We start from the raw sequence: 11,882 nt of genomic DNA on the forward strand, positions 1-11,882 counted from the left end.
TCCTTGAAGTACGAGGATGGTTCTTACGGAGAGAAAAGTTTAAAAAAAACCGGCCAAGTGCGCATCAGACTCGCGCAGTGAGGGTTCCGTAGTCCAATCGTTTTTTATCGACATTTTGCACGATAAATCAAAAACTACTTACTAGATCTCGTTCAAACCAATTTTCGGTGGAAGTTTGCATGGTAATGTACATCATATATTTGTTTAGTTTTATCATTCTCTTATTTTAGAAGTTACAGGGGGGGGGGACGACACACACATTTTACCACTTTGGAAGTGTCTCTCGCGCAAACTATTCAGTTTAGAAAAAAATGACATTAGAAACCTCAATATCATTTTTAAAGACCTATCCATAGATACCTCACACGTATGGGTTTGATGAAAAAAAATTTGAGTTTCAGTTCTAAGTATGGGGAGCCCCAAAATTTATTGATTTTTTCTATTTTTGTGTAAAAAATCTCAATGCGGTTTACAGAATATATCTACTTACCAAATTTCAACAGTATAGCTCTTATAGTTTCGGAGAAAAGTGGCTGTGACATACATCTAGACAGACAGACAGACATGACGAATCTATAAGGGTTCCGTTTTTAGGGTTCCGTACCTCAAAAGGAAAAACGGAACCCTTATACGATCACTTTGTTGTCTGTCTGTCTGTCTGTCAAGAAACCTACAGGGTACTTCCCGTTGACCTAGAATCATGAAATTTCGCAGGTAGATAGATCTTATAGCTGACATTTTGGGAAAAATCTGAAAACCGTGAATTTAGGGTTAGATCACACAAAAAAAATTAAATTGTGGTCATCAATTAGTATTTTCAACTTTCGAAGTGAGTGACTATATCAAGTGGGGTATCATATGAAAATTCTTCACCTGTACATTCTAAAACAGATTTTTATTTATTTTTATGCATCATAGTTTTTGAATTATCGTGCAAAATGTCGAAAAAATACGACTGTAGTACGGAACCCTCATTGCGCGAGCCTGACTCGCACTTGGCCGGTTTTTTTGCCATTCGGTTACGGAACCCTAAAAATTTGAATCGCCTGTAAGGCGGAACGAAGTTAGCCAGGGCAGCTAGTATAATATAAGTATATCAAAACAGCTATATCAGTATGACATTGAGGTAGGTAGGTCTTAAGATATTAAATATTTATGATTGTCTAGATTCCAGACATGTGACTGAAGTCTTATTTTAGGGATCCGTAAGTATCTCATGAAGATAACAAGTTGAAATATAAAACACTAGCTTATGCTCGCGACTTCGTCCGCGTGGACTACACAAATTTCAAACCCCTATATCACCCCCTTAGGGGTTGAATTTTCAAAAATTGTTTCTTAGCGGATGCCTACGTCGTAATAGCTATCTGCATGCCAAATTTCAGCCCGATCCGTCCAGTAGTTTGAGCTGTGCGTTGATAGATCAGTCAGTCAGTCAGTCAGTCAGTCAGTCAGTCAGTCAGTCAGTCACCTTTTCCTTTTATATATTTAGATTATAAACAAGACTGCCTTGCCATAATTTTCCAATAGACTAGATAAATTCAAGCCCCTCGCTGTCCCCTTTTACCCCTACTAAAAAGGACAGACGATAAGGTCTAGAAAAAAATTTTAAATACATATCAAAAATTGCGAACCGGCAGGAATCGAACCCACGTCTCCTGGGATCGCGCCCGACGCTCTGAACACTAAGCTACATCCCGCTTACTGCCAGTGACGAAATTTGTGATATGTATGTTCACTCAGTACTAAAGCGACTGTTTATGCCATCTAGTAGCGACATCTTTTTGCAGTTATCGAAACTACTACTAAACAGCTCAAACTACCGGACGGATCGGGCTGAAATTTGGCATGCAAATAGCTATTGTGACGTAGGCATCCGCTAAGAAAGGATTTTTGAAAATTTAATCCCTAAGGGGGTGAAATAGGGGTTTGAAATTTGTGTAGTCCATGCGGACGAAGTCGCGAACATAAGCTAGTTTAAATTAAAGCTTTAATTTGTTCATTACTCAAAACTTCATCGATTTCACGAAAGTTTTTAGTTTTAAAATAGATTTCTATTTCTTGTAGCGTCCGCCCCTTAGTCTCTGGTAACCTAAGCCAGATGTAACCTAAACTTATGCACATTATACCTGCATTGGTTAAGAATAACCCATGGTAACCCATTGCGCCCACCATCACTTGTAACAAAAGTACAGTTAAAGCGAAGGAACTCATTAAAATAATCCCGGAAAAGAAAAAAAAGTGTACTTTCAATTCTATAGGGTAAATTTCACCCAGTAAAGCTTCTAGTACAGGGTACGGGCCCGACTTACCAATGAAGAAGTAGAAACTGAGCAACGCAATGCTAACCCATTGAAAATAGACTGAATCAGTTTTAAAATATAAACACGCACTTAGACTAACTAAAACTATGATGCCAATAATAGCTGTTGTGAATAACATGCTTCGCATTGATAACTTCTTGATTAATAAACACGACGCAGCCGCTCCTATTATAACACAAATATCAACGACCATTGTAAAAACAAATATGTCACGTGAACCTGTAATTTCCTCTACAATTGTAACACCGAGAGTACTAAATACTAACTTTCCACCTGCTGCTAAAAAAACAGAAATAAACACCCCAAGCAGCATCAAATCCCAGAAATATTTCTTTTTACACGCAATCATTAGTTTTTTGAGCGTTCTCAACGAATTTGTTTCTTTTGCTTTCTCCAATTTTGATTTTTCCACTTTGAGCAGCAAACTTAGTTCTGCTTCAGTATTTGGTGTACTTCCATGTAGCTTCCTAAATGCCTGTTCGGATTCTTCAAACTTTCCTTTAGATGCCAACCAGTGCGGGCTTTCTTCCCAGAAAAATGGTGGGATTATTCCAAAAAGTGTCGTTAATATTCCTACCAGAGCGACTGTTCTCCAGTGAAATACAATTCCTAGAGCGTGAGCCACAGCACTGCCGACAGATGGAGCTAGTGTAGATACCATGTTCAGGAACAGTGCCCTGGTTTTAGGGCCTGCGTATTCTGATGTTACACATAACTTTAGCGCGAATATGGCGCCTGTTGCGATACCTGAAAATGAGGAGAAAAAAGTGATTATATGAAGCCCATATAAAAATATTTTTTGTTCAATGAACTTTACAAGTACTTTTGAATGGTCAAATGCATCTATCACTGGTACGGATTCCGTTTTTCAAAGATTTGATATAAGTACTTAAAATTTATTTATTGGATATCACAACTTAAATATAAAAGAAAACTATATATACGAGTACATGTACAACTTATCAGTAAAAAAATTATATTTACAAAAAATATACCTACGCCGTCCAAATGGTCATTTATGGGCAATACACTGGCGCTATATAAATAAAATAAAAATAAAAAAATCTTTTTTTTATTTTATTCGAATAAACTTTTACAAGTACTTTCGAATAGTCGGATGCATCTGCCACTGGTATAAGTACAATAATATTATGCCATGAAAAAATATTTACGGACTGCAGGTCAAATCCACGCTCTTTTTAACCGACTTCAAAAAAAGGAGGAGGTTCTCAATTCGTCGGAATCTTTTTTTTTTTTTTTTATGTATGTTCCCCGATTACTCGAAGACGCCTGGACCGATTTTGAAAATTCTTTTTTTGTTTGAAAGTTCTTCAAAGTTGGTCCCATTTAAATTTGGTGAAGATCTGATGAACATCTTCGAAGATAGATACTGGAACTCCTCAACGGATAAGAGTAAATTGCTCGCGATCAGTGTAATAGCTTAGTAAACAGTAGATTTTTAACCAGGCATAGCATAATTCCATGGGGCCACTAAAAATTGTAAAATAATTTTTTTTTACAAAAAAAATAAAAACCGACTTCGATACGTAAACACTAAAAATTTAAAAATAATTTAATTTATTACCGAATATATTATTATGTATACAAGAGTTAATATAGTTCCATAATAATATTTTTTGGTGCCGGTGCCAATTAGCTTTAGCTGCGCGAATCGTCTAGACTTCATATTTTTATGAGACTCCACAATGACGCTCTTTTTAACCGACTTCAAAAAAGGAGGAGGTTTTCAATTCGTCGGAATCTTTTTTTTTTTTTTTTTTTTTTTTTTATTTTTTATGTATGTTCCCCGATTACTCAAAAACGTCTGGACCGATTTTGAAAATTCTTTTTTGTTTGAAAGGGTATACTTCAAAGTTGGTCCCATTTCAATTTGGTGAAGATCTGATGAACATCTTCGAAGATAGATACTGGAACTCCTCAACGGATAAGAGTAAATTGCTCGCGATCAGTGTAATAGCTTAGTAAACAGTAGATTTTTAACCAGTCATAGCATAATTCCATGGGGCCACTAAAAATTGTGAAATAAAAAATTTTTACAAAAAAAATAAAAACCGACTTCGTTACATAAACACTAAAAATTTAAAAATAATTTAATTTATTACCGAATATTTTATGTATACAAGAGTTAATATAGTTCCATAATAATATTTTTTGGGGTCGGTGCCAATGAGGTGCCATTGTGGAGTCCCATAAAAATACGAAGATTCGCGCAGCTAAAGCTAATTGGCACCGGTACCAAAAAGTATTATTATGGAACTATATTAACTCTTGTATACATAAAATATTCGGTAATAAATTAAATTATTTTTAAATTTTTAGTGTTTATGTAACGAAGTCGGTTTTTATTTTTTTTGTATCATGTAGATAATCTTCAATTATGTAATATGCTTTTTTCAGGAGCATACTTTATATAATAGATATAGATAGTAGATATAGTTGCATAGACGTTGGGGTCCCAAGGTGCTGGAATGGCGACCTCGCACCGGTAGACGCAGCGCTGGAAGACCCCCCACTAGGTGGACGGACGACATCAGACGAGATGCAGGGAGCCGCTGGATCCAGGCGGCGCAAGACCGTTGTGTGTGGAAGTCCCTACAAGAGACCTATGTCCAGCAGTGGACGTCTATTAGTTGATGATGTATTTTGACACGCTTTATCCAAGAACTCCTCAACATTCTTCAACATTTGAGGAAGGTTAAGATAGGACTAGCTTATGCTCGCGACTTCGTTCGCGTGGACTACACAAATTTTAAACCCCTATTTCACCCCCTTAGGGGGTTGAATTTTTAAAAATCCTTTCTTAGCGGATGCCTACGTCATAATAGCTATCTGCATGCCGAATTTCAGTCCGATCGGACCAGTATTAAGCTGTGCGTTGATAGATCTGTCAGTCACCTTTTTCTTTTATATATTTAAATGAGTTGCTCAGCATCTCCCCTGAATTGGGTATTTGACTACATCAAAAATAAATTATTTCTCAGTGATTATTAAATAGGTGGTCTTCCAAAATACGTAAAATCGACGTCCTTTGTTGGTTTTAAGTGTAATAACCATTTTAAATTATCGATTAAACTAAAAAACAGCCAAGTGCGAGGCAGGCTCGCGCAGCGAGAGTTCCGTACTACAGTCGTATTTTTCGACATTTTGCACGATAATTCAAAAACTATGATACATAAAAATAAAATATAATAAAAATCTATTTTAGAATCCACAGGTGAAGGATATCCCTTTCATATTATGATACCCCACTTTATATAGTCATCTAACTTCGAAAATTGAAAATACTAGTTATTAGTTTATAACTAATAATAAATAATAATAAAATATAATAAATAACCACAATTTTTTTTTGTGTGATGTAACCACAAATTCACAGTTTTCAGATTTTTCCCCTAATACCAGCTATAAGACCCACCTACCTACCAAATTTCATGATTCTAGGTCAACGGGAAGTACCCTGTAGATTTGTTGACCGACAGACAGACAGACAGACAACAGAGTGATCCTATAAGGGTTCCGTTTTTCCTTTTGAGGTACGGAACCCTAAAAAGCACGTCAAATGATTGTGACGTCACACACTGGTATTTCATAGAATCTCGCATACCAAGCACGCGTTTTGACGTTTGATAAAAAGTTACTGATTTGACTAGTTGTCAAATACCGTATTGATAAAAAGAAGAAGGAACTATGTCGTCTCTGTCTCACCAGCTAGCAGTCTGGACAGCATGAATGTGGACATATCCCACGCGAAGTACACCACCACGTAGTTGGCCATCATGGGCACGGAGAAGATGGAGAAGGACCTCCTTCTGCCAAACTTGTCGGAGACCACAGCGGCCAGCGCCATCCCCACTATGTTGAACATCATCAGGGAACCCGCTGGAAACATAAAAACAGAACTCATATAGTTTCACTTGTCAATAGGGTATTTTACCCTTTTTAGGGTTCCGTACCTCAAAAGGAAAAACAGAACCCTTATAGGATCACTTTATTGTCTGTCGGTCTGTCAAGAAACCTAGGGTACTTCCCGTTGACCTAGAATCATGAAATTTGGTAGGTAGGTGGGTCTTATAGCTGGTGTTAGGGGAAAAATCTGAAAACCGTGAATTTCTGGTCACATCACAAAAAAAGTATCGTAGTTTTAGAATTATTATCGTGCAAAATGTCGAAAAAATACGACTGTAGTACGGAACCCTCATTGCGCGAGCTGACTCGCACTTGGCCGGTTTTTTTTAAAAAGAATATTAGCCTTGGTTTATGACAAATATTCCCCTTTCCTCTCCAACTTACTCTAAGTCAAGCTTGTGCTAGGAGTAGGTACGACAATAGTGCAACGGGCGGGGTTTGAACCGTCGACCTTTCGATTTCAGTTCACTCCTTTACCCGTTGAGCTATTGAGGCTCTAAATTGAATGGCAACGTTGGCTAGTTTGACGGTAACTATACCATTTAGGACGTAGGATTTAGGAAGGTGGAATAAGCCATTTAGCCTTACCGATGATGGAGATCTGGCCGTCAGTCAGCTGGATGCCCTCCTCCCGTCTCCGGAGGGACTGCACCATGCTGGCCACCTGACCCAGGATGAAGCCATTGCCAAACGATACACAAGTTATAGTGCCAATCACTAGTGCCTGAGAAAAAAAAAAATCATTGGTTATAAATGACTAGCTGCCCTGGCGAACTTCATTCCGCCTAACAGTCGATTAATTTTTTTAAAGATTTTTCTCTCCGTAAGAACCATCCTCGTAATTCAAGGAATATTATAAAAAAGAATCAGCGAAACGAAATCGGTTCAGCTGTTCTCGAGATTTGCGATGACCAACACATTTAGTGATTCATTTTTAGGGTTCCGTACCTCAAAAGGAAAAACGGAACCCTTATAGGATCACTTTGTTGTCTGTTTGTCTGTCTGACTGTCTGTCTGTCAAGAAACCTACAGGGTGGCAGGTAGGTAGATCTTATAGCTGACATTTGGGGAAAAATCTGAAAACTGTGAATTTAGGGTTAGATCACACAAAAAAAATTAAATTGTGGTCATGAACTAATTAATTAGTATTTTCAACTTTCGAAGTGAGTAACTATATCAAGTGGGGTATCATATGAAAGGTCTTCACCTGTACATTCTAAAACAGATTTTTATTTATTTTTATGCATCATAGTTTTTGAATTATCATGCAAAATGTCGAAAAAATACGACTGTAGTACGGAACCCTCATTGCGCGAGCCTGACTCGCACACAAACCAGCCAAGTGGGAGTCAGGCTCGCGCAACGAGGGTTCCGTATTACAGTCTTATTTTTTCGACATTTTACACGATAAATCAAAAACTATGATGCATAAAAATAAACAAAAACCTGTTTTAGAATGCACAGGTGAAGCCCTTTCACATGATACCCCACTTGATATACTTAGTTATCTTACTTTGAAAATTGAAAACATTATTAGTTCACGACCACAATTTAATTTTTTGTGTGTGATGTAACCACAAATTCACGGTTTTCAGATTTTTTCCCTAAACCCACCTACCTGCCAAATTTCATGATTCTAGGTCAACGGGAAGTACCCTGTAGGTTTCTTCTTATTCTTCTTTTCTTATTATATGGCGTTTTTCAGTGCCATGTCAGCACAATGCACTTTGCCAGTCTCAAGTAGTATGGGCTTCTTGATAGACCAACAGACAGACAGACAGACAGACAACAAAGTGATCCTATAAGGGTTCCGTTTTTCTTTTGAGGTACGGAACCGTATTAAAATAATAAAAAACTCCAAAAAAATTCTAAATTGATTAAGAAAGAACATACCTTTGGAGACGTCATATTCGTTGCACCGCAGTCCGCACCACACCGCACTTTGATTGGAAACCAATTAACTTGAATTTTGTAGTGGCTTCATAAGCTAAGATATTTAAACGGTATGAATAAGACAAACTGGTAAAAATAATAGATATACTTATTAGCCAAAAAAGAGGCCATTTGGTAGTTTATTCTATACGACTGCTGACTGACTGATTAACTTAGTCCGCGTAGATTGCACAAATTTCAAACCCGGGGGTTGAATTTTCAAAAATCCTTTCTTAGCGGATGTTTACCTCATAGTAGCTATCTGCATGCTAAATTACAGCCCGATCCGTCCAGCAGTTTGAGCTGTGTGTTAATTGATCAGTCAGTCAGTCAGGCAGCTTCCCCATTTATATATTTAGACTAGCTTATGCTTGCAACTTCGTCCGCGTGTGCTACATAAATTTTAAACCCCCATTTAACGTACTTAGGGGTGGAATTTTGAAAAATCCTTTCTTAGTGGGTAACTCTTTACAAAGAACACACTCTCCAAATTTCATGTATGTAAGACCAGCGGCTTAGGCTGTGTGTTGATATGTAAGCCAGTCAGTCAGTCAGTCAGGACTTTAAATTTTATATATATAGAATAGATAATTAGCTCTAACACTCCTAGTCTATCCTCTCATCAAAGGTCTCCTTGGTGATTGCTTCAAGCATACATTTTTTTAAAGAATATTAGCCAAGTAAATTGCTGACTAATATTCCCCGTTCCCCTCCAACTAAGCGTCAAGCTTGTGCTAGGAGTAGGTACGACAATAGTGCAACGGGCGGGGTTTGAACCGTCGACCTTTCAGTTTTCAGTCCACTCCTTTACCCGTTGAGCTATTGAGACGTTGAGCAATTGAATACAATTGTTTTTATTTTATAGCTTCTTTGTGTTTTTAGGGTTCCGTAGCCAAATGGCAAAAAACGGAACCCTGATAGATTCGTCATGTCTGTCTGTCTGTCCGTCTATATGTTACAGTCACTTTTTTCCGAAACTATAACTGTTGAAACTGGGTAAGTAGGTGTATTCTGTAAGCCGCATTAAGATTTTCACACAAAAATAGAGAAAAAACAATAAATTTTGGGAGTTCAAAAAAGTTTTCTATCTTTCTATCTAAGCCTCTCTTAAGCGGCTGAGAGAAGCCCAAGATAGCTTTTCTACCATTTACTTAAATCTCTGAGTCAGCAGGCGAAACGAGATATTATTATCATACCCATTATTTATTTACATAATATTATAAATAAAGGATACCTAACGGCGAATTGTCTGTCTGCTAGTCGATATCTTAAAATATAATTATCATCATTTTATATATAAAAGCGAAATACCACTCGACTCACTCACTCACTCACGGACTGACTGACTAATCACGAAATCTCAGGAGCTTTTAAGCCTACAAACTTGAAATTTGGAAGGTAGGTTCTTTCTAGGACGTGTCAGCTAAGAAACGGTTTTGAAAAATTCCCCCCCTAAGGGTGTGAAAGGGGGGTCTAAGGTTGTATGAAAGTCCTATGTTTTTGAAGTTAGAGACCTGAAAATCGACAATGTGGCTAATTCCATTGTACACAATCTCTTAACTAAACTAAAATGGCACGTCTACATCTAATGCTATCCCTTTCATAATGTTGCTTGCGGAAAGGATGGCACTAAATTTAGACCTGTTAATTTAGTTTAGTTTAGAGATTGTGTACAAGAGAATCGGCCCAATTTTGGTTGTTAGCTTTAAATAATAAAAATCTGTATAAGTCAATTTGGGAAATTCTTCCCTTAAGGGTGGTAAAATAGGGGGGGAAAGTTTTTATAGAAAAGTTTTAACTATTGTTATTTTTACTTGAAATTTGAAACGTAGGTTCTTTCTAAAGGGTAGGTATCAGATAAGAAGGCCTCCTCCTAAGGGAGTGAAATGGGGGTTGAAAAGTTATGTGAAAATCCTATGTTTTAGAAGGTAGAGTTATGAAAATTGGCATTACGGCATTCTGGGTTCCGTGCCTTAAGTTGAGACTGAGTGAGTAGGTAAGTGAGCCTTTTGCAGCGGGAAAATTTTCAGATCTCATGAGAAACCAGAAATTTTACGCGGACGAAGTCGCGGGCAACTGCTAGTTATACATATAGCATTGTCCTTTGCACTATTTTGGTTGCCTGGAAAAGAGGTGTAGCAAGCAATCATGATCAACCCATCACCGGCTCACTACAGAGCATGGGTCTCCTCTTAGAGTGAGAAGGGTTTTGGCCATAGTCTACCACGCTGGCCATGTGCGGATTGGCAGACTTCACACACCTTTGAGAACATTATGGAGAACTCTCAGGCATGCAGGTTTCCTCACGATGTTTTCCTTATGCAAGTAAGTGATATTTAATTAATTAAAGCGCACATGACTCTGAAAAGTTGGAGGTGCGTACCCGGGATCGAACCTCCGACCTCCAATTAGAAGGTGGACGTCCTAACCACTAGGCTATCACAGCTTCCAAATTGTACCTACCTGCCTATATTTTTGTATTGCTTTTTATGGGTTTTTCTGTAATAATTTGTGGTGTACGTATGACAAAAGTATATTAGGGTTCCGTACCTCAAAAAGAAAAAAGGAACCCTTATAGGGTCATTTCGTTGTCTGTAGTAATACAATTCGGTTTTGGGTCAACACTCGACCAAACACCATATACGAAAAATGACAGTCACCGATTCCGTTGTCTTTCTCTAAACTAAAGGAGATCGCCCGTGAACGAGCCCTCTTTTGTGTCGTCGTGTCAAAACTTAAATTTTTTTTTTTTTAATGTGTTATTTTTTACGATTATGTTATAACGACTTTTTTTCACTCTATTATTGAAAATATCCACAATTACAGTTAGAATCGTAAACATGCATTTATTTTGAAGAAGTATTAATTAAATATAACCTCAATATCAGCAATATAAAAAATAAGATTTCTTTATAACCAGGGTGAATAAATAGAAATCGTTTGCAGAATATAAAGAGTTAATTATTTGTCTACAAAATAAAATTAAAACCATGGTGACATAACAATTATATTAGGGGGGGCCCAAAGCTCCTAAGAAAATGGGCAATCTCTTTTAGAGTATCTGCATCCTTGTCTTTTCAACAATGCTAAAAAGGGACAGATCATGAACTTTACATTTAAAGACTCTTAGTGCACGCTACAAATTGAAACAGAAGACTCGCGGCTGTGCGCTAAAATCACGGGTTTTACCATCTAAATATTAAATTTAGAACTGTCAAACTGCGTCTGTCCTTTTCATATTACATTAGTAAGAAGAGGATGCGAATACTCTAAAATTAGGTTGTGCTATATCAGTACCGCGTGAATATAAAATGTCTATATGAGCTAGAGAGTAGACCCGTGACAGACAGACAAACAAACAAACAGACAGACAGCAAGGTAACATTAATAGGTTTTACCCCTTGAGTACGGAACCCTAAAAACAAGTTGCAGTCCGCAAACATTTTTGTTTGGGATGACCCATCCTGTGGTAATAAATACTGCATAAAGGTCATTGCCCTGAATTTATAAAAGTCATCCATATTAAAATTTCCATACCAATATCAGTATATATAAAATTCAAAGTCCTGACTGACTGACTGACTTATATATCAACGCACAGCCTAAACCACTGATCTTAGAGACGTGAAATGTATGGAAAAAGCATTTCATGGCCCATCCGTTTAATCGATTTTGACGAAATTTAGTACAGAAAGAAAG

At 37.3% G+C, this 11,882-nt stretch overlaps 2 protein-coding genes across 2 annotated transcripts in view; both read right to left on the bottom strand.

The window, feature by feature from the left end:
• LOC138404429 (uncharacterized) overlaps nt 1-11,882 on the bottom strand; it is a 223,631-nt gene that overhangs the window by 86,766 nt on the left and 124,983 nt on the right. The window lies entirely within an intron of this gene.
• LOC138404390 (uncharacterized) lies at nt 1,978-8,159 on the bottom strand. The gene is made up of 4 exons (XM_069508127.1): nt 8,145-8,159; nt 6,840-6,975; nt 6,051-6,224; nt 1,978-3,071 (listed from the first exon to the last, which is right to left on the bottom strand). Exons 1-4 carry the CDS (start codon nt 8,157-8,159, stop codon nt 1,978-1,980), a joined length of 1,419 nt encoding a protein of 472 aa, XP_069364228.1.

This window comes from Maniola hyperantus, chromosome 28 (genome assembly GCF_902806685.2).
Source record: "Maniola hyperantus chromosome 28, iAphHyp1.2, whole genome shotgun sequence".
NCBI lineage: Eukaryota > Metazoa > Arthropoda > Insecta > Lepidoptera > Nymphalidae > Maniola > Maniola hyperantus.

Excerpts from the sequence above, each read along its gene's own strand:
- LOC138404390 (XM_069508127.1), bottom strand. Across the intron at positions 6,225-6,839 it reads CGGCCAGATCTCCATCATCG|CGGGTTCCCTGATGATGTTC; the intron begins GTAAGGCTAAAT and ends TTATGTTTCCAG. Across the intron at positions 3,072-6,050 it reads GCTGTCCAGACTGCTAGCTG|GTATCGCAACAGGCGCCATA; the intron begins GTGAGACAGAGA and ends CCTCATTTTCAG.